Consider the following 24,453-nt stretch of genomic DNA (forward strand, 5'->3'; position numbering starts at 1 on the left):
GTTCGTTTTTTCTGTACTTTGATTGGGTTGTGGGATCCAGTCCTGAGCTGTGATTGGTGGGTTTTCTCTATACTCAGTTCTTATTTGTTCCTTTTGAGCACTATTGGTAAGAGCGTCCCCCTTACCCAGGAGAGAATGGAGGCAGGAATGGAATAAAGCAGCAGGGAGGAGGAGGGCGCCGCTGGGTAATGAGCCCCAATTATTATTCCCATGCCATGTACCTATAACTATGATTACCACATATACGTCTCTATGTAAGATGATGGAATCTTCTTTTCTTTTGTCTACAGGTCGGGACCGTTGAAGCCCTGGATTCTCAGGACCAGACATGGCCGCCTTCAGCCGCAGTCAATTTTATGAACAACTTCTTCATGGCTGCGTCATTCCCACCGCTCTGCAAGGGCTGGAGCAGATCTGGGTGCTGCTCCTCATGTGTCTGGGCTGCCGGGTGCTATGGAGGTTTGGTAAGATCATAATACAGGATGACATTTAGGCGACTTGTGGCCGCGTGTTACAGGATCGCAACTATTGATAGTGAATGTGGTCGCAATTAAATCCAGCAGGTTTGTCGTGCCGCGGTCGCAGTAACTTGCAGGTTGCAACACAACTACATTCACTATCATTAGTTGCGGCGTGATATTGCGATTTTATCACGCGCATCCGTATGTCGCCATGTATATAAACAATTGGCGCAGCCACGTACTTCTAGACACAGCGTCGTACATAACTATGATGCTAGGAGCCCGGCTCCCTGCACTGTATTCGGTCCGTGACTTGCGGCCGAAATACGGTCCGTCCTTTTCGGACGTTAATGTGCTCGTGTGAATCCAGCCTAACAGTTTCTCGGTAAATTAAACGGTGCCGTTAAAAACTACAATCGTCCCGCAAAGAAAAAAGCCCTCATACGGCTGACGGCAAAATACAAAAGCTGTGGCTCTTGGAAGACGGGGAGGAAAAAAAACTAAACGGGCCGCGGTGGGAAGGGGTTAAACAGTTGCAGAACTTTTCATTATACGGTGATTGTCATTACTTTGAGTATCTGTACGTTTTTTCTATGTGAAGTGGCGCCGCCGGTCGCCCGCTGGATGGTGCCACTCAAACTTTCACGCTGTATTCTAATCACGACACATCACCGGTCTGACGTTGTTTCCCCTCTGGTGTCCGCAGGCCTCCCCTCCCATGTGAAGCACCTCTTCACCATCGCCGGCGGCTTCTTCTGCCTCTATCACTTCTTTCAGCTGCAGATGATTTGGGTTGTCCTCCTGAGCCTGCTGTGTTACCTGGTGCTCTTCTTGTGCCGACACTCTCCGCATCGGGGGGTCCTGCTGTCCATCACTATCCTCATATATCTCCTGATGGGGTGAGCGCCCGTTGAGCTGCCATCATAGCGCCACACTGCACACGTATCACATGACTATGCGACTATTAACCCTTTGTGACTCCTTTGTCTCCTTCTCCCAGGGAGATGCACATGGTGGACACAGTCAGTTGGCACAAGATGAGAGGTTGGTACCGTATGGTCTATTGATTTCGTGGTGAAGACTCTCTATTCCTTTGGGATGAACCTTTTTTCTTCCTTTTCCCGCCATGTCTACGCAGGTGCACAAATGATCGTGGCCATGAAAGCCGTGTCTTTGGGCTTCGATGTGGATCGGGGCGTTGTGCGCTCCATTCCATCTCCGGTGGAGTTCATGGGATACGTCTACTTTGTGGGTACCGTCATCTTTGGCCCTTGGATTAGTTTCACCAGTTACCAGGAATCGGTCAACGGACGGAAGTTGGTGAGGATAATAGCAGGGAGCGCGGGTACGGTGAAGGGCGGACAAGGAGCGTAGGATGAAGGATATAATGGCGATGCAGTGAGATAAATGAGAAGACGATTCTGTCCCAGGCCATGATTAATGTGCGTACAGGAAAAACAATAGGGATCGTATAGTCCCGCAAAGCAGAATTTGTATTGCTAATGATGCCACCATCTAATAATGGTAATTATGGGTATTACCCTCTTAGCCGGAGCAGAGATCTGGCGCATTCCTAGCGTCCAATACGTTTTGTTAAATGCCCATTGATTTAAAAGTGGATCATGTAATGCCTCATTTGCCCTGTGGTGGCTGCAGGAATTTGCTTGGAATTTGGGCCCCCCACCATATTTTTGGCAGCATCTCCCCCGCTCTCCCCTTCCTGCCGCCTCCTTCTGTTTCAGCCTTATTCTCTCTTCTCTTCCAGACTTTCAGCTGGTTCCGGCGGGTGGGCCGCAGTTTGATCCTCTGCATAGTCTGCCTCCTGGTGTCCACGTGTATTTCGCCCTATCTCTTCCCTTACTTCATCCCCATCTATGGAGACCGACTGCTGAGAAAGTGAGTATACACTAAGCTGAAATAGCAAAAAGATGATCTGGTTTTATGTAAATGAAGCTCAATCCATGCAGAATAAAACTTTTTGCAACTTTCTAATATACTTTGTGTTTTAATTCTTCACCATTTTCAAAATGTCTGCTTGCTGCCATTGAATGGAGACATTCTTCTATAAAGCCAAATGCTGAAACCGTCTGTTGATACAGGTGTGGGCCTTGCAACAAGAGAGAACTCTGATACACTGCAACGAGCCATGTAGCTCTGTCAGCGGGACTAGGTCAGGGCAGGTTTTCAGTCTCAGGATGTAAAAAAAACAAAAAAAACAATTCACTGACAAAAAGCAGAGATCTTAAAAAAAAATGCAAAAAAAATAAATTGAAGCTTAAAGTATTTCCATTGTACAAAAATTTAGTAGAGCCAACTGGTAGTTGCAATGGTATGGCTGGAACACGCCAAAGCAGTGGATGCGCTACTAGTAAGAACCGGTTTACACAACCGTAATATTGCGCATTTTGGTATCCATGTTACAGCTGCAAGACCCGGAGCCCCCCTGCGGTTCTACTGACCTGAAGCGTACTGATCTAAGTGCTTTTTGGTAGGCGTGTGGGGGATGGTCTGGGTGTTGCGGCATATAGAGGAGGTCTAACCGTGAACTTTTCTTTATTCTTCCTTTTCTCTTATGCTTTCACGGATCCTCCAGTAAGAAACGCAAAGCCAGGTAGTCCTCTGCCCTCACAGATCCATCTGACATCTCCTGCTCCATCTCCCCTAGCAAACAATAGTGGTTTAGATAAATCCTCCGAATTGTGCGCACCAATACAAAGAGGCACATTCGTTATTACGAAGATACCCCATCAGGTAGTTACGAATTCATTTTAAAGGGGAGCTCCATCTCCTGATAAGTCACAGTTAAAGGGGTCTTCCGGGACTTTGATATTAATAGGTCATTAAGTCCTGGAAAAAGGCACCGCAAAAAAGGAGCTTTGGGTTTCAATTTCTCACCATGATGAAGAGCTCTGCTTGCTGTTAGTGAATGAGAACACTTATTGCTGACATTAAAGTTAGAAAACCTGTGATGATTGTGTCCTGCTAACACTGGTGCAGGGTTTGTTACATATAGAACTCTGATACACTGTAACACGCCCTGCACCTATGTCTGATGGACTTGATTAGGATGGGTTTTGGGCCGCTGCATGAAAACAATGAATGTACCCAGCAAGCAGAGATCTTAATAATGGTGACGAATAAACACGCTGGGTATATTATATTGAATTTGCACATTATGAGACTCTTTGTATTGATTTAGTCTCGCTGTGCTTTTCTTATCCGGTCACAGACACAGTAACAAGTCTTCTATTGTTTTAGCCCCCACCCCATATAATTATCTGTCCATGGCCTTACCCGTCTGCTCCCACCATTATACCTTACACCCCTCCGACTATAACCCCGTCCCTGATCATCCACATTGTCCTCTTCGCGTCTTTGTCTTATTTATTGTCATTTTCAATTATCTTTATCTCTACTTCTCTCTGCGGCAGGGGCCTTGTGGTTCGGTAAGTGGCATCTTTTTGTCTTCTATTGCTTCTTGACTATTTTATTATATGAAGGGGACAAATCCACTGTAGATATATCTGTTATGAATTGTTGGCTTAGGCCCTGTTCACAACTGCATCGAACGCTCCATTAGGAGTCTCCTCAGATTCTACGGGTTTTTGTCAAACAAAACTGCGCTATTTTGTCTGGCAAAATTACGTAAACCCAACCAAACCCATTAAAGTCAATGACCGGTTCTGACGGGCGCAGTTGGTTTCCGATGGATCAGCATAACGTAACCCGTAGTGCAGGTGTGAACAGAGCCTTAGCTGTCACATGACCGTAACCACCTGTGTAGGCCAGGGAAATAAGAGAAGTGGGTGGAGTCTGGCACATGTGTGGCTGTGGGAAAAAGTGTGTCATGGAGATAATACCCACAAGCTGCTACAACATGGAAACCACACTGTAACCGCAAATATTGGGAGCACAAAATCTGTCAATTCTGTGAAGATGTGTCCCTGGTTGGGATTGGTCCCTATTCCTCTTTCTCTATTCTGATATTTGGTTGTTTTCTTCAGGTGGCTGCGGGCCTACGAGAACACGTCATCCTTCCATTTCAGTAATTATTTTGTAGGGTTCTTATCTGAGGTGACCACCGTCTTATCCGGCGCTGGATTCACAGAGGAGAAAGATCACGTGAACTGGTAAGTACAGGAGGGGCCTCGGATTGACCTTTTTTCTCAATCTCCCTTCTTTTTACCTCTGTGGCCAAAACCTGTCCCTGTGATCGTCCGGCCCCGGCCAGAATTCGATGACCGTTGCGTAAACTACTCCCTTGTTTTCCCTCAGGGATCTCTCAGTTTCTCGCCCGCTCAAAGTGGAAATTCCCCGCTCAATGGTGGATGTGGTGACAAACTGGAACCTGCCTATGTCTCGATGGCTACATACATGTAAGGACACAAGGATGCCGGAAGGATATTCCTGCCTTAAGGGGAAGCTTTTGCTCTGCTCTCTTCCTGTAAAGGGGCTCCAAAATCCATAACCCTATTTCATCCCCTACAAGACGTACATTCACGTTCCCGCAGGGAAGTTTTAACACAAGACCCACAGACCCGTCCTTAAACATGACTTGATTAGATCCCCCCCCCCCCCCTCCATCATTTACTAACCGTCCTAAATCTTCAACAGATGTATTCAAGAACGCTCTAAAGATGGGCACTTTTCACGCCATCATCGTAACGTATGCTGCCAGTGCTTTACTACATGTGAGTGTCCTATATGGAGGCTTTCCATTTGAAATTCTATCTGTTTTCATAAGATTTTGTCATATGTATTTAGACCTTTGGTGTCTTTACACATCCAGGAAGCCCTAAAGGGGGTTGTCCGAGATGAGAATAAGGAACTACACTTTTTCCAAAAATAGTGCCACTGTTATCTATAGTCTGCCTGGTATTGTAGCTCGTCCCCATGTAAGTAAGCGGAGCTGCAACACCAAACACAGCCTATTAATAGGAGAGGCGCTGTTTAGTAGATCCTTGATTTCTGTACCAGAATCATGCTGCGGCCCTGGGCTGTAAAAATGTGCACATCAGAAACATATGGAAAACAGTGTAAGGTGCTTAAGTATATAAACGGCCCACGGAACATGCGATATGAGACGGTATGAAGTAATTTTAGATATGTAATGGCTGTATGGGTTAAATACATGTTTTTTTGTGTGTTCTCCCAGGGTCTCAGCTTCCACCTGGCGGCCGTGTTGTTATCTCTAGGTTTTATAACGTATGTAGAACATGGTAAGTCTTATGTCTCTTTAAGACCCAGGGGTGAAAATAAATCAAATCTCTATGACCGTCCCCTACTTTACTACGACCCTTCATGTCCCGTTGTGCAGTCACCTGTTTACAGTGTGTCCGGAACGAATAACTCGCCTTAGTAAATATATGCTGCCCCCATTGTGGCCCGGTATGGGTTGATCTAGCAGGTCTTGGGAAGTGGCCCACATTTTGGTAGGAGCATTTGTGTTCAAGGACCGCTCCAGAGGACCTACCCTCGCAGACATATCCTCCGAACTAATATTTGAAACTCTATTTTATACCGCCCTAATTTGACCATACGCTTCTCTTCTATATCAGTGCTCCGAAAGAGACTCGCTGAAGTTTTCAGTGCCTGCGTATTGTCCAAAAAATGTTCTCCGTCCTGTGCCCACCGCAACAAAAAGGTAAAGATAAAAGCATTTAAACTGTCATTAACACGGATTTTATGTAACCAGTAAAGATTATAACCAGCTCCGTTTTTGTTTGTTTGTTTTTCTCCTCTCCATTAACAGGGTGTCCTTGTGAATCTCCTCAATACTCTATTCGTGATCATGGCTATATTTCAGCTGACGTACCTGGGGTCTTTATTTGATACAGATTTAGACGATACCAGCGAGGAAGAGGTAAAGCAGTGCTTGAATAACGTTTTAAAAATAATTTTCTTAGTAAGTTGGCCACTAGGGGTCGCTTTTTTTTTAATGAAATTCTTTGAAATTTGAGATTTGAAAGTTTTAACCAAGAGTCAACCCCTTAATGGCAGGCATTGGGGAGAAACATTTATTGAACGTGATAACTAAACATACTATATTGTCATTATTCAGGGTTATGGGATGGCACATACCATTAACAAGTGGTCCGAACTGAGTTGGGCTGGCCATTGGCTCACATTTGGCTACTGGGTGTTTTATCGCTTGATTGGCTGAAAGGAAGACATCTACAAGACTCAGTGCCATCCTTCTCCACCTATCGCGGTGTGACCAAATTCTGCCATTCAGTGTTTCTGGGCAGACGAGGGAGAGCTGGAGCGTTTACGGCTGGTACATAAGTGACTAAGGGCTTAAATGGGCATCCTGCCTAAACCAAATGCCACCTCCTGGTGTACATTGCTAGGAACAGCTGGCGCTATGTACCGTACAGACTGTCTGTTGCCACCTTATCATATATTTCCTGTGGTGATATGGGCTGGAAGTCTCCTTTGCTAAAAGTAGAGTCTGGAAGAAAAGGTCACGATCGCTCTATCTGCCCCCATTCTGCTAATAAAGTTGTTTTGTAAGGATCGTGTTTTCATGTATATGACCCATAAAGTTTTATGACGCGGGCACCATTCCAGCAAGTTCTTTATTCCAGAAGCCACGCAACATCATAAATGGACAGGAAAACTCTATTACACGTATGTGCCCTCCCCTATGCATCCATTCTGGAGGGGTCATAGGCTCACGACTCATAGGTCACTGCCAGGTACTTATTCACACACTATGGTAAGGCAGGTTGTAAATCACACGCACGCACTTGGTATCATTCTCATGCTCTGACCCCTCGGTCGGCTCGCACCAATAGAAAGGGTCTGACTGGAAGACTGTGCCGGTGCCAGGACATTAAGGTTTTGCTTGGCTGCACGTGCTCTGCGGACGTGTGGTGGATCCCACGTTTTCTACGACATGAACCCAGCAGCGTCTCCAGTGCCATTCGCACAAAGGCCTGGAAATTACTGCTTCGCTCTCGGCGGCTGTCCTTGAGGAGGGAGAAGAGGGTGCAGGTCAGATATTACTAAAATGTGTACATAAAGGAGCATACCAAGCGAAATCATGGCAGACCACAGAAAGAGAGGCGCACATTATTAGTTCTGCTCTTGCCCATTCTAGTGGAAATGTCTAATATGCCCTTTAGCGTATGTGTGGAAAGGTTTTTTTAATCACCATCCACATCAATATTCACACACAACTGCTGCTAATCAAATCCAGTGAAGATGTAGATATTTGTGTGGATGGTGATTTGGATATGCACAAAGTCCATATGACAACGCCACAAGACGTGTTAAGACACCAAGCCGTACAGGTACACCATGCGAACCACAGCGGGAGCTTGGCGGAGATTGACAGAAACTTCTGATCACTCCCGATTAACGCCTTAGATGCTCCTGTCAAAAGCAACTGCGGCATCTAAGGTGTTTGACAGAGGAAGAAGGTTCAGTCTATTGGCACTCTGCAATGTGATCGAGGGGTGCCAATGCGTTACCAGGCAACCCTCGACAAAAGCCTGCAGGTTTGACATTAGCAACAGCATATTTTTACCACACAAAAAACAGTAGCAGGATTTCTGGTTTTTTTCAGTATATTCTGCAAAAAATAATAAAAGCTAATCGATAAATTATACGTACCCAAAATGGTGCCATTGAAAAATACAACTTGTCCCGCAATCAAACAAGCCCTTTTACAGCTACATGGATATATAAAAAAAAGCTGAAAGCGAGGAGTAAAAAATTGCTTGCTCCTTGGCCAAAATAGGCGAGTGGTTAAGGGGTTAAAAAACAGACACAGATGGAAAATGGTCGTGTGCAATGGGTACAATGTGGAAGCGGGGAAATAAAACCAGGGCAGAAACCACGTCTAGCATAAAACAGGCAATCGCCACCAGTCAGAAAAGCGCCCACTCGTGTTTCTGAACCGGTTTTTAATTCCGTATTAATATTGCCTTCGAATCTCTTTATTGTTTTAAGAAGGGCAGCGTGTCGCATCCGCCATCCATATATCGCTTGCGTATAGTTACTTAATTTGCACGAACACACCAGTCATTTTTTGGATAGACTATAGCTCCTCCCACACACTCCGCCCCTTTCATAATGATGACAACTCGATAAAGTTTTTTCATAAATGTTTACTAATTGCTAAATGTTTTTACTTTGTTACCTCTTTGCTTCTTAACATGTGTTTTTTTCTCCTGCACCCGGTGCCTGTGTTCTGGGAGATTCTGGGGAGAGAAAAAAAGGTGGAAAGAGTCACGGAGGAGATGAAAACTTCTGAGAACGTCGCCATAAAAGACTGACAGGCGAGATTCCCAACTGAGAAGATGAAGCGACCCCGACCCCTCACTTATTTATTTTTATATTCTCATTTCGCGATGTAAATATTAAAGGATAATGGGGATTTTTTAACCTGCAAAACCAGTGGGCCTCATTTATCCAAACTAACAGTAAAACGGTCCTTGTTGCCCATAGCAACCAATCACAGCTCAGCTTTTATTTCTTAAATGGATCTGGAAAAATGAAAGCTGAGCTCTGATTGGTTGCTACGAGCAACTAGGCCAGTTTTCCTCTTAAGGTACGTCCACACGTAGCGCAAACGCAGAATTTTTCACACAGAAAATCCAGTCGAAAATTCCACTGTGTTTACGCTACATGTGGACATTTTGATAAATCTGCCCCAATAATTGTTTGAACTTCCATTTTTGTCTCAAAATATTGGTGTATGTATATGCAACCCTGAGGCAGCGCAAGAAATAAAAAAAAACAAAACGTATAAACTAGCTAGTAAGCGACACCAAAATATTAATGCGTGCCGTTTGATAAATTTGCCACCATTTTTTCTTTTCCGACTACTTTAAATTCTCCCCTAGAGTGAACACCAATGACATCCAGAAAAATAACTAAAATTATTCTTAGTCCTCATGCACATGGCCGTGCCCGTAAACACGGGCCGCGATTGCGCGCATGGCCGGCAGCCCGCATTCTCGGCCTGTGCTCCCATACAAAGTATGGGAGCATGGCCCGTAAATCGCAAAAGATAGGACATGTTGTACTTTATGCGGTACACTTCTACAGCCCGGACCTTGCTTTGCTTTGCTTACCTTGCTGTAAATAAACGGGTCCCGTATATAAATGGGTCCTTAATTGCGGAAAATAATTACGGACGATTTTTACGGTTGTGTGCATGGGGCCTTACAAAAGCCGGGAAAGTTTGCTGGCGGCACAGAAGATAGAGGAAAGGTGGAATAGTTGCCCATAGCAACTTATCAGGTTGCTGCTTTCGTTTTACAAAAGGCCTTTGAAAAATGAAAGGTGGAATCTGATTGGTTGCTAGGTGCAAATACTCCACATTTCCCTCATGGTATGAACCTGCCTCTTACCTTGTAAAGATTTCTATCCGACTTGTCGCCTGTGGGTGAAAACAATTAAACTAAATTTGAGGAATTTTCACAACTAAATATATGAGTCATCATTCCAGCATTATAAACAGCATATACACCTAAAATCCCCCAAAAACATTGTCCTCCTCTGTCAAGTTGCTACAAACCCCCATCAGGGAAATTAGAGTAAAAGACCAATATGGCTGCCATTACAGCGCTCAGTAGTTGTCACCTTGCTTTCCTAGCATGCTAAATAGAAAACCTGTCCTATTACATAGTAAGGGTTTGTTCACATGGCCTATTTTCGGGCCAAAAACGGACGAAAAAACGGAAGCAGAACGCCTCCAAACATCTGCCTATTGATTTCAATGGAAAAACTGCGTTCTGTTTCGACAGAGCGTTTTTCGCTGCGTTTTTTTACGCGTAAAAAAACGGCCGCGAAAAAGAAGTGCAGGACAAAAACGGCTGTAAAAAACGCAGCGAAAATCGCGAGTGGCACGAAAAAATGTCTGAAAATCAGGAGCTGTTTTCTCTTGAAAACAGCTCCGTGTTTTGAGACGTTTTTGACTCTGCGTGTGAACATACCCTTAGGCCTCATGCACACGGCCGTGGCCGTAATCACGGCCCGAGATTGCTGGCCGCAGCCCGCATTTTCGGCCCGTTCTCCGAAACAAAGTATGGGAGCACGGCCGGTAAAAAGTAAAAGAGAGGACATGTCCTATCTTTTGCGGTACACTTCTACAGCACGGACACCTATCTGTATCGATACGGAAAGGTGTCCGCAGCCAATAGAAGCCAATGGGTCCGTATTACGGTCCGCAATTACGGAGAATTTTTACGGTCGTGTGCATGGGGCCTAATACTTACGCCTCTTCCCATATCATTGTGCTTTCCATTTACTTTGGCAGAATTGCCATGCAGAACTCTAGGAAAGCTGGGTGACCATCCTCACGATGACCATATTGCTTTCTCAGAAGATCATAAAGATCTGGTGATGACTTATAATTAGTGGGGAGGGAGTTTACTGACAGGTTTTCACAGTGACCCCAAAATGTAATGTAATAGTCTATGAAGGGGTCTCCACATTGTAATGACATCTGTAAATAGGAACCTCAAATTATAATGTTACGACCTGTCACGAAATAATGTCGCTTCCCAATTTTGGCAAAGTTATTTAGTTAAATGGTACCATTTTGATGTAGCCCTTTGTAATTGAGTCCCTTAAATTCCCTTTCTTTTATTGTGGAGTCTATTAAGGGAGTATACAATAATTAAAGTAACTATTTTGTGAAAGTCCCCAACTTTTACATATCTATCAGTGAAGGGGCTCCCAAGGTTTGCTGTAACAGTGAAGGGGTCCCCTTTCTTTGTATGTCGCTGCCTATAACTGGGTCCCCCAGACTTGATAGATTTAGCTTCCCATTAGGTTGGTCTGTCTGTGTTCTGCTACAGATCTGGGGTCTGCAGTGTCCCCCTGGTCCCGGTCACCCAGCACGACTTACCTTTTCCCTCTGGCATCTTGCCCCAGTGGCTGGGTTGCTATGATCGAGCGTGCGGGTCTCTGTGTACTGAACACACAAACCCTGGCACCACCCACATTTATTCCCTGAATGCCCCCATAGTGCCCGAGAGAAGGGGCAGATTCCAGAACTGGGTAGAGATTCTGCATATTCAGGGCGAGATGTGCTGACCCAGGCACAGAGAGGACCCGTCCCCTGAACCTCCCAGTCACCCTCACTCCCTCCTTTAACCCCTGCATGTCTGGATGCAGCTAGTCACACCACTGGGTTCGTTTTTATAATAAATGAATATATTTATCATCACACATTACACGTTGGTTCTTATAATGGCTGTTTTGTCTTTTTTTTTTTTTTTTTTTAATAACCCTCAAATAACAGAATATTGGGAAACTTGAACTAAACACAGCAACACATCTGTGCAGTGACTAAAAAAACATTATAGGGGCCGCATGCCAGTGATTACGTGACACGTTTTCCACCATTTTTCCCTAGTACGGAGATGGACCTGAACCGGGTTTGGGCCAAAAAAATAAAATTTAAAATATGTGGCTGTTTATAACTATGGCCTAATAAAGGCTTTAACCCCTTAATACCGAAGGTATTTTAAACCTTAATGACCGAGCAATTATTTAAGTTTTTCCATCGTCGCAGTCAAAGAGCTATAACTTTTTACTTTTTTTCATAAAGTATTTTGTAAGGGGAAAAAGGTTTTTTTTTTTACTTGGGACATTTATTTATTTCAAACTTTATGTAACTTTTTTTTTTAACTTTGTTTTTAGTCCTACTGGGGGACTTTACTGTGCAGACTTCTGATCGCTATTATAATACACTGCAATACTTCGGTATTATTGCCGGTCAGTGTAAAGGCCCCCAGGCTGCCATAGAACCCATCGGCACCCCGCGATGCACGTGGGGATGCCAGTGGGATGAGAGAGGGAGCCCCCTCCCTCTAAAATCACTCAGATGCGGCGCCCGCTATTCAGCACCACATCTAAGGGTTAAATATGATCGGAGACAACTGCTAGTGGTCTCCAATCATTGCCCTGAAGCCCGAGGCTGTTACTAACAGCACGGGCTTCAGCAGCACCCCGCACGATTCGGGGAAAGTTCTTCTGAAGTGCCGACGTGAAAAGCCGACACTTCAGAAGAACCACCCTGAACGGCCGACGTAAAAACACTATACGCCGGTCGTTAACGGGTTAAAGGGCACTCACAAATATCATGCCATTTTTATGTTGTTTTTTTTTCTATTACATGCAGTTTATGCAGTTCTCACGCCACCTTTAAGCCGGCCATAGACACAAAGATTTACTCTGATCCAGGCTTTTCCATAGTAGATTCCCCTCTTTGCCAGAAGCATGCAGCATCCTCATGATGACAACAGTTCCTGATCTCTGCTCTGCCCATTCTGTGTTGTCATAGGGACATTGTGTGTCTCAATCACACATGCACACACATAATTTCCACTACAGAGGCTCAGATTTGGATCCATGCAAGATGTGAGAACACAGAGGAGCAAGAACAAAGAACCGCAAGTGTTGTCATGGGGACAAAGGAGCAGTGAAGGAGCTGCCTGTAACTTCAAAAATAATAGCCAAGTGTCCATAGGTGTGACAAAGCTTTTATGTTCTCATTGCTATGGCAATTAAAATAACCTCCTTAAATGTAGAGGGGTTAAACTCCCAATTCAAAAGAGCTTCTGTATGGAGAGATGCATTGTCCTCTAATACAGACGTCCTTGGCTTACAGGAGATCCATTTCCCTCAAATCCAATTGCCCAAAATTCACCAGAAATTCCCCGTTATCCATATGGCTAACGCTGTTAAAAAAAAATTGCCGGGGTATTGATAGCGTTGAGGGATTCTGCCTCTTTTCAATTACAGGATTGTGTGTCTGATGTGAGGGGGAGATTTCTTGTCTTGGTGGGACTCCTCAATACCTGTCTTGTTACTATAGCTAATGTCTATGCTCCAAATGCCTCACAAATTAGTTTTCTAAACAAAACCATGCGAAAGATTCGCAAGATTGCTACAGGTAAAATTATTATGTGCGGTGATTTTAACATTATTCCGGATGCCGCTTGGGACACCAATAACCAAGACAGGAGATCTCTGCCTACTCTCTCCTCTTGGATTCATAAGGAAAATTTGTACGATTCTTTTAGATGCTTAAATTCCTCTAGAGAGTTTACCTTTTATTCCACTGGACACAGAACTTTCTCCAGAATAGATTTGTTTTTGGTGGATAGGGGGGTCCCTTCAGAACGTCAAGTCATCAGATTGGTCAAACAACCTGGTCGGATCACGATCCCATTTACCTTTACATTTCCCTATCCCAAGCTCCTTCTCCATCTCCCTCGTGGCGTAATAATACATTTCTCATGAGTATCCCCAAATATAGAGATGTTATAACTGAACGTTTGAAGGAATACTTTGTACTAAATGGTTCCTCGGAGATGAACCCATTTACTCTATGGAACGCCCATAAGGCAGTTATTAGGGGGTTAATGATTCAACAAGGGGCCCGGTATATGAAGCAGAAACGTTCGGATTTAGATTCCCTTCTCACACAACTGCGGTCTTTAGAAGTGCAATTGCAACACGATAAGTCGCCACATATACATGATGGTCTCATGTCCTTAAGGCGTAAATTGACTACGATAGAAAGATGACTTCTCTACGTATGATCTATTATACTTCGTATAATAAAGCGAGTAGGTTGATGGCACGTAGAATTAAGCATCACCAGCTGAAGTCGAAAATACCATATTTAGTTTCACAGGATACTGGGGCAAAACTTAAAGAGGCTCTGTCACCAGATTTTGCAACCCCTATCTGCTATTGCAGCAGATAGGCGCTGCAATGTAGATTACAGTAACGTTTTTATTTTTAAAAAACGAGCATTTTTGGCCAAGTTATGACCATTTTTGTAATTATGCAAATGAGGCTTGCAAAAGTCCAAGTGGGTGTGTTTAAAAGTAAAAGTCCAAGTGGGCGTGTATTAGGTGCGTACATCGGGGCGTTTTTAATACTTTTACTAGCTGGGCGCTCTGATGAGAAGTAACATCCTCTTCTCTTCAGAACGCCCAGCTTCTGGCAGTGCAGATCTGTGACGTCACTCACAGGTCCTGCATCATGACGGCCACATCGGCACCAGAGGCTACAGTTGATTCTGCAGCAGCATCAGCGTTTGCAGGTAAGATCGACTTACCTGCAAACGCTGATGCTGCTGCAGAATCAACTGTAGCCTCTGGTGCCGATGTGGCCGTCACGATGCAGGACCTGTGAGTGACGTCACAGATCTGCACTGTCACAAGCTGGGCGTTCTGAAGAGAAGAGGATGTTACTTCTCATCAGAGCGCCCAGCTAGTGAAAGTATTAAAAACGCCCCGATGTACGCACATAATACACACCCACTTGGACTTTTACTTTTAAACACACCCACTTGGACTTTTGCAAGCCTCATTTGCATAACTACAAAAATGGTCATAACTTGGCCAAAAATGCTCGTTTTTTAAAAATAAAAACGTTACTGTAATCTACATTGCAGCGCCGATCTGCTGCAATAGCAGATAGGGGTTGCAAAATCTGGTGACAGAGCCTCTTTAACCCTCAAGATATTGCGGATCAATTTAGTTCCTTTTACTCTGAATTGTATAATTTGACTAACGACCATACCATCCCCCAGCCCCTTGACCAAGATATAAACCGTTTTTTGGGGTCCATAGATCTTCCATCTCCATCTGAGGATCAATTGAAACTCTTGAATGCCCCTCTTACCAAACTTGAAGTCTCCAAAATTATTGGATTGACTAAATCCAAAAAGCTCGGATCCTGACGGTTTTTCCAATGAATACTATAGATCCTTCGCTCCTATTCTTACTCCCCATTTAGCTAATGTCTTCAACCTTGCTATGTCCTCTGGAGAACTTCCCCATGAGATGCTTCAGGCTACTATTGTAACTATCCCTAAGCCAGGCAAGCCTTCCGATACTCCAGTCAACTTTAGACCCATATCTCTTCTCAACTGTGGCACTAAATTATACGCCAAACTTTTGGCTTCCCGTTTGATTCATATTCTTCCTACGATAGTACATTCCGATCAGGTTGGTTTCACCAAGGGGAGACAGGCCCCAGATGGGACAAGACAGATTATCAATCTTCTGGACAGGGTGGGACGCCTTCTCTCATCCTTACCCTGATGCAGAGAAGGCGTTCGACAGGATTCATTGGGGGTTTGCCTTTTCCACTTTGGGTAAATTTGGGTTTGCAGGAAACATTCTACGGGCTATACAAGCTTTGTATACATGTCCTTCGGCTAGAGTTCTTACATATGGCACTCTTTCTACCCCCTTTCTACTTACTAATGGGACTCGTCAGGGGTGCCCGCTTTCACCTCTGTTGTTTACATTGGTAATGGCACCTCTTGCAGAATCTATAGGGTCAAACATGTATATTAAAAGGTATTCCGGTAGGGTTCCGGCAACTTAAGTTGGGTTTGTTTGCTGATGACGTTATATTGACACTTACTGACCCTTTGACATCACTGAGAGAAGTGTCTAATGTTATTTCTAGTTTTGGTCGGGTTTCTTATTATAAGATTAATGCCTCTAAGTCCCAGATACTGGGCTTGAATGTTAGGTATGCTCTGAAGAGAATTATCCAAACCGAACTTCCTTTCCAGTGGGAATCGGGTTCTGTTCCCTATTTGGGGGTTCGCCTTAGTTATATTATCTCCAAGCTCCCTAAACTTAACCTTCTGCCCCTCTTGTCAATCCTTCAAGATGAGCTTTAAAATATCTCCAAACATGAACCATCCTGGCTAGGACGTAATGTTTGCTACAAGATGTTTATTCTCCCGAAAATATATTTTCTTCGCACGCTAACGGATCCTATTCCCTCTCCGTTACTCATAAAATTTAAATCTCAACTTAGATTATTTTTATGGGGAAGTAAGAAACCCAGAATAGCAGCTTCAGTTCTTATGGTGCATCGTTGTAGAGGAGGGTTGGGGGTTCCTAATATAATGAAGTACCCCAAAGCATTGTTGATTAAACAATTAGGAGCTTGGATATCTCCTCCTTTAGCTTCTGCTTGGCCTTCAATTGAACAACATATATTTGGGAGTACTTCTCTTCGTAGTATTTTGTTGGCCTACGCTGTGAATCCTTTACTTCCCCTTCCGAAGAATCCTACTGTAAAGGCCTCTCTTCAAGGTTGGCTCTCCCTCCTTTCAGCTTCCTCTAACTTTGGCAAGGGTGATCCGGTCCAAATCCCTATAGATGCTTTGGAACTCATGATACCAAATTTGAGTATTAAAGGTTGGACTAGTGAGGGACTGCATAGTCTCTCGGATTTGTTTCATGGGGATTCTCTCAGGTCATTCACGGATTTGGTCTCCAGGTTTGGTGTTCCTGACAGGGATGTCTACAAGTATATCCAGATTAAGACATGGTTGGCATCTTTCCCCATTAAAGTAATTCATTTACCTGAAGTTATTAGTAAACATTTATCTGATCCTAACATAGGGGACTTGAACCATACCAGAAAAATGTATGATATCCTGAACGGGGATGTGGGGATTGTCAAGCGAGCTCATTTTCTGAATTGGGAAAGGGATCTTAGTGAAACTTACACACTTGACCAGTGGGCTAGAGCATTGTACTGAACTGATAACCATGGTGTCAACGCATTGTATTCATGAACGTCTTTTTTATTTAAGACAAAACGGATATTCTTCCTTTGTTGATTTTTGGGAACCTTGGACCCAGAACTCTATTGAATGTGTACGAGATATCTCTATGGATCTCTTTTCCTTTCCTTCCCCTCCTCATTCTTTCCTTTCTGATCTTTCTTTTCCAGATTATTTGTTTTCCTCCTTTGTTGGAGGTCAGCCGTTTAGGTTTACGGTTGCCCTTTTGTATTGATGTATATGTCTTTGTTAAAACATTCAATACAAATTTAAAAGATGAAAAAAAAGAATATCCAATTAAGAAAAATTTTAAAAAGTATATTTTTCATGTCAACTATAAGGCTTTTTATATGAGACTTATGGAAAAATTAAAGGCGGCTTTTCCCAGGAAGCCCATTCCAATGGTGGACGTGAATCTATATATCCAATTTTTAGCTTTGTGTGAATTGCAGATTTCTTTGCATGGTTTGATGCATTTTCAGACACTAATAAACATAAAACACACCTTCCTATACTCTACAGCAATAACATCGCAGTCATAAAACAATAACCTAATGGGTGTAGTAAACGCGGTCACGCTGAAGTCATTCCAGGAGTCAGTGGAAACATAAGCAAACATGTTACAGAGTTATGTATTGACTTACGGAATCGTATATATATTAGTACAGTAGTATTTGTTATTCCCAGTCAACACTTATGGTAGATTGACCATCGTAGCTTTCATAGGACCTGTCAAAAACGACAGTAAATGGTTAGGGTAACCTGATTTAGGGTCCCATCACAATCTTTAAATCACACAATACAGTGATACAATAATGATGAATGGAAAAGGGGGCGTAAATCTTACCTGCTCCAGGTAGATGTCACCTGTGGACTTCAGTCAGTTACCTGGACGCCCGCACCAGACTCTATTAATGATTAATGCCCAGAGATTGGGAGCATCCTCAGACTGGATCCTGGAAAGAAGAGGAAGAGGATGTCTCAGGAACGAGGGAGAAGCCGCCCAGAAAAGATGGATGGCTGGGAAGAATAACAGGAAGGACGGGAGCTCACCATGATGAAGGGGTCCAACTGTTCCTTGGACGGGGGGAGTTTCCCCCTGTCATCAGAGTTTTTCCAAGGTAGTATGGATTATTATACATAAGCTTTGATATATATAGGCCTAAAAACTGATGCCCAACAGGGTCATCATAGACTGGGGCCCTATGGATATGTTCACACTGGATTAAGTTGGGGCTGAAAAATCTGAAGCTGAATCGGTCTCCAAAATCAGCTCGTTCTCCAGGCTGATTTTGGACGCCGATTTAAAAATTCAAGTTGTTTTTCAGAGCATTTTTTCAAAACGGCCGAAAATAGGCCGTGTGAACATACCCTAATAGTCTGACACTAGTTTGGTATTCATAGCTATAAAGACAACCAGAGGACTGTTCAATTTCAAAAGCAAAACAGGATAAACGGCGTATTCTCATTTAATTTGTCTAGGGCGCCATTTTTTAGGATGAAACAGTTGGATAAGTTCTTGGCAGTGTTGGCTAAATGAGTGGGCATTCCTGAGCTGGCAGACTTTCCTCTAATGTCTATGTCTAGTGTGTCAGCTGGCATGGCCTCATTCATGATGCCAGTTTGCCCCCTGCTGTAGCAGTGTTGTGCCCAGCTGTACTGAGCGTTTATTTCTGTCATTAGTGATAAAGAAGGAGCTGTGGATATTCCTCATTCCGGTACTGGTCGGATGCGTTCAGCTGGCTTTATTCCTGGAGGAGATGGGATTTTTCCTGAGGAATATTCGGAGCACACGAAGAACCTGCCTTTACCTGTGGATTCTGGGAGTTTATCCGGTGAGAATCAAGAACTGTTCAAAGCTGTAGTTAAAAATATGTCAATATGCTCTGGGAGAAGAGAGGTTAATGCATCTTCAGGATGGCAGATTATTTCAGGAGATACTCCCCCATAACTGATTCAGTGCGCCCACAAGAAGACCTTTGTCAGACTAGTGACGTTGACGCTGAAGCTTCTGTGTAGAGGAGTGTAGTGTAGTGTAGTGGTGCGGAGCTCGGCAGTTTATGGGTTAACTTACATTTGCTTTTTTTTCCCCTCGTCCAGGTATTCTGTGTCTCGTCCATTATAGGAATGTACATCCCCCGCTCTTCCGCCATCTGTAACTTTGTGGCTTCCATGTAAGTCTGTGACCTGGGGGAAGAATCTTATCTGTGAGTAAATACACCTTGAAGAAAAGCAGTGTCATTCCTAGATACCCATAGAAGACCACCGCCCCCTAGTGGTGTGTTTTATGGTTCAAACTAGGTGGTGGTTATGCAGAATTGAATCTCACCAGCGAGATGTTGATCATTTTAAATGTAAAAAAAAAATCACATTCACACAAATAAAAACCATGATCCCGGTCTCCTAGAAAAACCTCCTAGAACCGCTATGTCCTGCCCTATGCTGCAGTCTAAGCTTGTCTGCTAATATGATGCTTATGTGGACCTGGCATCTTCATTACCATTCTTGTTTGTTTGAAGATACCACTCCATAACACTTTGGAAGTTCTTGGACCTGATAACAGATTTCTTTGGCGGTAAAGCAAATATGTTAGAAGAACTCGGGGGTCAGACTGTCCCCCCCAACCCACCACCTTGCTGCTGTTGCTGCTGTTTCCCCAACATTGTTGTGAACAGGTGGGTACATTTTATTGCGTCATGTACCCATGGGTGCCCTTTTTGATCATTCACCATCTAATTGGCTTGCAGCCATGTGGGAATGGGTTAAGGGATGGTTACGTGTCCTGACAGTCTTTTAGAGTATACAGAAATGGTGAGCGTAAGGGTCATGTTGGGGGTTGTGGTTCTCCATTGTCCTGTCTTTCTAAAACACTTCTTAACCCTTTCCTGGATGTAAATGCCTCCATGATAGGATGGTGACAGTTACATAACGTTTCAGGCTGTAATTCTTTCTGTCTCAGGAGTAATCTGCGGTGGATGAATATTGCCGTGTACCAGCTGTCCGCTGTTCGGACCCTTCTGTTTTTCATGGGCCTCATTTTATGGACTGATGAGAAGTATGACTATGGGGATGTGAGTATAAAAACATGGTGGGCTTTGACTACATTATCACAGCACCTCTAGTGGCCACATTACTAACTGAATAGTACAGGACCTAAGGGTCATTGTATCACACAGGGACTGCTAGGACACAAAATAGAGAATCCGTGTGTCATGCAGCGCCCTCTTTGGCCCCACGCTGGACATGACATTTTAAATACAAAGTCTAGAAAAAAAATAAAAGTTAATACAGTCCATCCCTAGAATTCATAATAAAGGCTAAAGCCAAGATATTAATCCCAAAATGTAGGGGGACTGCTGTAGTTCTAGATGTCCACCGGTCGGCAGGATGTGTTCAGGCCTGTTTGCTGACTTTCAGGTGGATTACACCAATCCCAACTCCTACATCAACATCATCATCAGCCTGTCCACCTTCCTCTCATTCTATGGCTATCTGCTGTTCTACAAAGCCACAAAGAAATCCCTGGAGGGTTACAGCCCAAGATCCAAGTTCATCTGCATCACTCTGGTGCTGGTCCTGTGTGGACTGCAGAACGGGATCCTAGAGACCATGGCAGCCCTGGGAGCCATTCCTTGTGTACCGCCCTTCACGGTGGAGACGCGCTCTCAGAGTAAGTGCCATATTACAATCCTACATAGAGAAGATAGAAGCTGGCACATTGTCAGACAGTAGACCACTATTCAGGACTAGTTTAGCTTTTAGGTGGCACAGAGGACTTAGCTGGTGACATTCTACACAGTGCCATGATACGGTTATAGGGTGGGATCACAGAATAGAATAGAATTGAATTGCTTCTATAAAAAAAAAATGTAACACTTAAAGGGGTGTTCCACATTCACCCTTGGTCGTACATCTTTCTAGTGAATGGTTAACCAATAATATTAAAATCATAACATATCAGATTAATTAGAGGTGTGGGCTACATCATTTGAAAAATGGAATCGGAAAATGGACAATAGGAGATGGTCAATATAATAACGTCACTTAACAAATATATCCAGCTGAACACGGACACTATATTTATTCCCTCTCCACAGCCATCTACAATTATTCTGTTACTTTGGAGATGTTTTTCATCAGTCTGTTTGCCCGTTATTGTTTCCGGAGGGTGGAGCCATGTACAGAAAATCACTCCATGACTCGGGAGGAGATGCAGAACAAGTCCTCTCAGACCACCCTGCCGGACACGTGCAGCTTTACCGAGGAGGATGGGGTGGGCACCAACGTGGGTTACATGAGTGAGGGAGAAGAGACTCTCTGCCACATTGAACATGCACCACTTGACAAGTACGACTTCCTGCAGGCGAGCGGCATGGTTCTGCCCCGACAAAGTACGGCCAAACTACCGTCCCGGGGCATAGGTATAGAAATGGGAAACTTGCCCTTGACTTCTACAGAGGCCAATGAAGTACCAGCACCACCGTCCAAGGGGGGATTGCAAGTACAAGCACAGATAAATTATATTGGTATTAATGACGTAACGGTTGTTTGACAGCCAATCCCTATGGACTGAGGGCTAGACAGGACTGCTAAGTCTTTATCCCCTTAAGAGAAGTTAGTTGGTGGCCACAGCTTTAAATGAGTTTTTTTATGTTATTCATGGCATCTTAAGGGGGTTTTCCCCATCAGGGACATTTATGACATCCACAGGATATGTCATAAATGTCAGATAGACATTTCTAACTTTCCTGTTCTAACTTTTTCCCGACCACTGGTTATATGGTCGCTGAGCTACGCTGTTTCCGTAACTACCATTCAGTTCTATGGGACTTATGGAAAAACGTAGCTCTGCGAGCTACGCAGTTTCCTTCTTCATGGTCGGAAATCACGAATCAGCCGGAGCACAGAGGTAGAACAGGGTTTAGGGTGGGCCCGTTCTAGAGATAGGTGCAGGTTCCAGGGGTGGGACCCGCATCTATCTGACATATCCTGTGGATAGGTCATGTGTCCCTGATGGGAAAACTTATTTAATTACTTTTACCATCTCTATTGGCAAATGTTTTTTTTCATCTGTGCAAAGTGGTAAAGATAATGCAGTAAACGGACCACCCATACAGTGGGGGTCCACATCTGGCAGCTATGTATTACACTCCCCTCTCCTCCCTTATATACACACACTCCAAATATTATTATGGATGGATAAAACCTTGTTTATTTTTATTTTTTTTGCAATAAAAATGTTAATAAATAAAAGAATTAAAAAAATAATATTTTAGAACAAACCATCTTAAAACGTAAAATCGTTAACCCTTAATGACAAGTCCATCAGGAAGAGATTGACAGCTGCTGGATGGCGGCGGCGTCACAAACACTTGCGCTCTCCTCTTCATTGGATGTTGTGGTTGGAGGAGTGTTCTCGGGTGACCGTTGTCTCTCTTTTGCGAGCAGATTGTTCTTCTTTAAAAAGCAAGCTTCCTGATAGGGCGGACGAATAGGAGGCTGATTGGGGGGCACATAGATGTATTCCTTTCCAGTATCTAACTGCAGGGAAAGGAAAAAAAAATTGTCTTGATGTCTTAATGTACAGTGAGAACTCATGACGTTGCGTGATCTTACCTGTAGAGGGTAAGTCTTGTCTGAGTCGTACGCACTCAGGTCTCCGCAGGCCAGGAATGGCACGATCACACGATTAGGACCCTCAAGCTGGTTAAAGTCCACATCTAATGAGAGAAACCAATCCCAATCTTCAAATACCTTATGTAATACACCAATTTCCCTTATGGCGGCGCTGTAGAGGAATTGAACACTTGCTGCCAGGTTCCAGCCATATATATTACAGCTGATCGCTGAGGGTCCTAGCCGTAGGACATTCAGTGATTAGCTTATTTTTGGAGTCACCCTTCTTAAAAGTGGACAGTTCCTTATTGATAGAACCCATACACAATAGCTTCACACCCATTGACCAAGACTGGTTCATGGTCAAATGCAGACCTCAATCACACACATAGTATGTTTTTGTAATGTGGGAGGAAACTCATGTTTCATGGTAACCCATCCAGGAGAGCATGTCGAGGTCTGACTATGACACTTGGGTATCAACACTCACCATAGCAGTGGTCCAGCAGGGGATTTGACATGTTTGGTATATATCCCTCAGGCGGGCTGTATCCCTGACATACAACAAACGCCTCTGTACAGGAGAAAAATTAATTACTAACATACAGGAATAGTGAAATACTTGAGAGCCAATGTTTATGGGATTGTCAGCTTCAGAGAACCTTTCCATATGCCTATTGGCCTATATAGATGTAATGGAGTGGGGGTCCTGGCTCGGGACCACTGTCTCTCTTCTACGTGACTGGTTTATCTGTATTTAGTGCTGCAGTCTGATATTCCAAAAAGATTTGGAGATGGAGAGTTCTACAATTTATCAAGTCAGAGCTCCCCTATACTATTATATTATGGAAAAATGGTGGACAAGGTGAAGTACGTATGGCGGAGCTCTCAGTGGGTCCCCGATATGGCCCTGTGATTTCCATGTATGTCTTTGACCAGTGCAAACATTTGTTTTACCTATGCTGGAATTCCGGCTGCTCCGAGGCTTGGCACATGTGACCTCTCTGAAAAAAATCTTGAGCTGGGAATACAGGAGTGTGACGTCCTTTCCACGAAATATCTACAAACAGGGCATTGCATGTCAGTAAAGTACTTCTCCATAGGACATATAGCAAGGAAAGGATTAAAAGGTGGCCCACCAATGAACAGGGTGTACCCACCTTAGCCACAAATGTGCCCCCTGCCCTCAGCACATGCGTTGTGATGTTTAAAGCCTGTGAGGAAAATCAGATACTGAATTACTACAACAGTTCTGCCCTGTGAAAGTCTAAAAAAAACAGAAATCATAACCCACCTTTTATGTTGCATGACTTGCAGGATTGGCATTCAGGATTCTGGGAAAGCTGGGTAATAACGCTTGTAATGGTGATCATATTGGTTTTCCCCCAGCTTTCCATGAAACGAAAAAAAAAAACGGCCGCATAGAATTTTTGTCAACTTGACAGAAAGACGACTCAAGAACCTATTAACTAAATCAGGGGTCAGCAACCTTCAGCACTCCAAGAGTGAAACTACAATTCCCAGCATGTCTTGACAGCCTTTGGCTTGAATAATAAAGCCTTTGGCTGTCAAGGCATGCTGGGAATTGTAGTTTCACAACAGCTGGAGTGCGGACCTCTGAACGAAGTCAATAGTTTCTCATGATTAGCAGCCAGGAAACACATCAGGAAAACTCTTACCAACAAGAACTTATGAAGGAAACCTCACTCTACCGACATTTCTTAAAGCAGGGAATCCATTTACAGGGATTCTTCAGTATTGCAGCCTCCACCCTGTGCCCACAGTGAACCACCGATATGTGGG

General features: G+C 43.9%; 3 protein-coding genes and 1 long non-coding RNA gene across 8 annotated transcripts in view; 2 read left to right on the forward strand and 2 right to left on the reverse strand.

Moving 5' to 3' along the window:
* The first annotated feature begins 77 nt into the window (after positions 1–77).
* On the forward strand, positions 78–8,861 carry PORCN (porcupine O-acyltransferase). Of its 3 annotated transcripts, XM_075834948.1 has the most exons (15): positions 78–185; positions 291–464; positions 1,168–1,360; positions 1,462–1,505; positions 1,600–1,781; positions 2,227–2,357; positions 3,055–3,072; positions 3,893–3,907; positions 4,466–4,591; positions 4,737–4,837; positions 5,076–5,152; positions 5,617–5,680; positions 6,020–6,105; positions 6,214–6,324; positions 6,523–8,861. In XM_075834948.1, exons 2-15 carry the CDS (start codon positions 329–331, stop codon positions 6,622–6,624), a joined length of 1,386 nt encoding a protein of 461 aa, XP_075691063.1. In that variant the 5' UTR covers positions 78–185; positions 291–328; the 3' UTR covers positions 6,625–8,861. The 3 variants fall into 3 exon arrangements, with proteins under 3 accessions (XP_075691063.1, XP_075691064.1, XP_075691065.1); XM_075834949.1 differs by lacking the exon at positions 3,055–3,072; XM_075834950.1 differs by lacking the exons at positions 3,055–3,072; positions 3,893–3,907.
* On the reverse strand, positions 7,027–19,216 carry LOC142659143 (uncharacterized). 2 transcript variants are annotated; one of them, XR_012850277.1, is made up of 6 exons: positions 19,109–19,216; positions 17,882–17,990; positions 17,679–17,763; positions 9,824–9,852; positions 8,608–8,668; positions 7,027–7,432 (listed from the first exon to the last, which is right to left on the reverse strand). It is a non-coding gene; the product is annotated as an uncharacterized LOC142659143 (long non-coding RNA). The 2 variants fall into 2 exon arrangements; XR_012850278.1 differs by lacking the exons at positions 9,824–9,852; positions 17,679–17,763; positions 17,882–17,990; positions 19,109–19,216 and adding an exon at positions 9,545–9,786.
* On the forward strand, positions 17,418–21,755 carry LOC142659142 (organic solute transporter subunit alpha-like). Its single transcript, XM_075834951.1, has 7 exons — positions 17,418–18,155; positions 18,718–18,869; positions 19,135–19,208; positions 19,554–19,709; positions 19,994–20,105; positions 20,452–20,704; positions 21,132–21,755. Exons 1-7 carry the CDS (start codon positions 18,089–18,091, stop codon positions 21,584–21,586), a joined length of 1,269 nt encoding a protein of 422 aa, XP_075691066.1. The 5' UTR covers positions 17,418–18,088; the 3' UTR covers positions 21,587–21,755.
* A 465-nt stretch (positions 21,756–22,220) lies between these two features.
* FTSJ1 (FtsJ RNA 2'-O-methyltransferase 1) overlaps positions 22,221–24,453 on the reverse strand; it is a 44,988-nt gene continuing 42,755 nt past the window's right edge. For both annotated transcript variants that reach the window (XM_075834953.1, XM_075834952.1), the window contains exons 7-11: positions 23,811–23,864; positions 23,608–23,710; positions 23,141–23,224; positions 22,651–22,754; positions 22,221–22,575 (exon numbers count right to left, since the gene is read on the reverse strand). In XM_075834953.1, the coding sequence (XP_075691068.1) occupies positions 22,360–22,575; positions 22,651–22,754; positions 23,141–23,224; positions 23,608–23,710; positions 23,811–23,864 (561 nt within the window). In that variant the 3' untranslated portion in view covers positions 22,221–22,359. The remainder of the gene's footprint in view (positions 22,576–22,650; positions 22,755–23,140; positions 23,225–23,607; positions 23,711–23,810; positions 23,865–24,453) is intronic.

Source organism: Rhinoderma darwinii, chromosome 8 (genome assembly GCF_050947455.1).
Source record: "Rhinoderma darwinii isolate aRhiDar2 chromosome 8, aRhiDar2.hap1, whole genome shotgun sequence".
Classification (NCBI taxonomy): Eukaryota; Metazoa; Chordata; class Amphibia; order Anura; family Rhinodermatidae; genus Rhinoderma; species Rhinoderma darwinii.

Excerpts from the sequence above, each read along its gene's own strand:
- PORCN (XM_075834948.1), top strand. The coding sequence starts at position 329 with ATGGCCGCCTTCAGCCGCAGTCAATTTTATGAACAACTTCTTCATGGC. Across the intron at positions 1,361-1,461 it reads CTCATATATCTCCTGATGGG|GGAGATGCACATGGTGGACA; the intron begins GTGAGCGCCCGT and ends TCCTTCTCCCAG. Across the intron at positions 6,325-6,522 it reads ACGATACCAGCGAGGAAGAG|GGTTATGGGATGGCACATAC; the intron begins GTAAAGCAGTGC and ends GTCATTATTCAG.
- LOC142659142 (XM_075834951.1), top strand. The coding sequence starts at position 18,089 with ATGATGAAGGGGTCCAACTGTTCCTTGGACGGGGGGAGTTTCCCCCTG. Across the intron at positions 19,710-19,993 it reads CCCAACATTGTTGTGAACAG|GAGTAATCTGCGGTGGATGA; the intron begins GTGGGTACATTT and ends TTTCTGTCTCAG. Across the intron at positions 20,705-21,131 it reads GGTGGAGACGCGCTCTCAGA|CCATCTACAATTATTCTGTT; the intron begins GTAAGTGCCATA and ends CCCTCTCCACAG.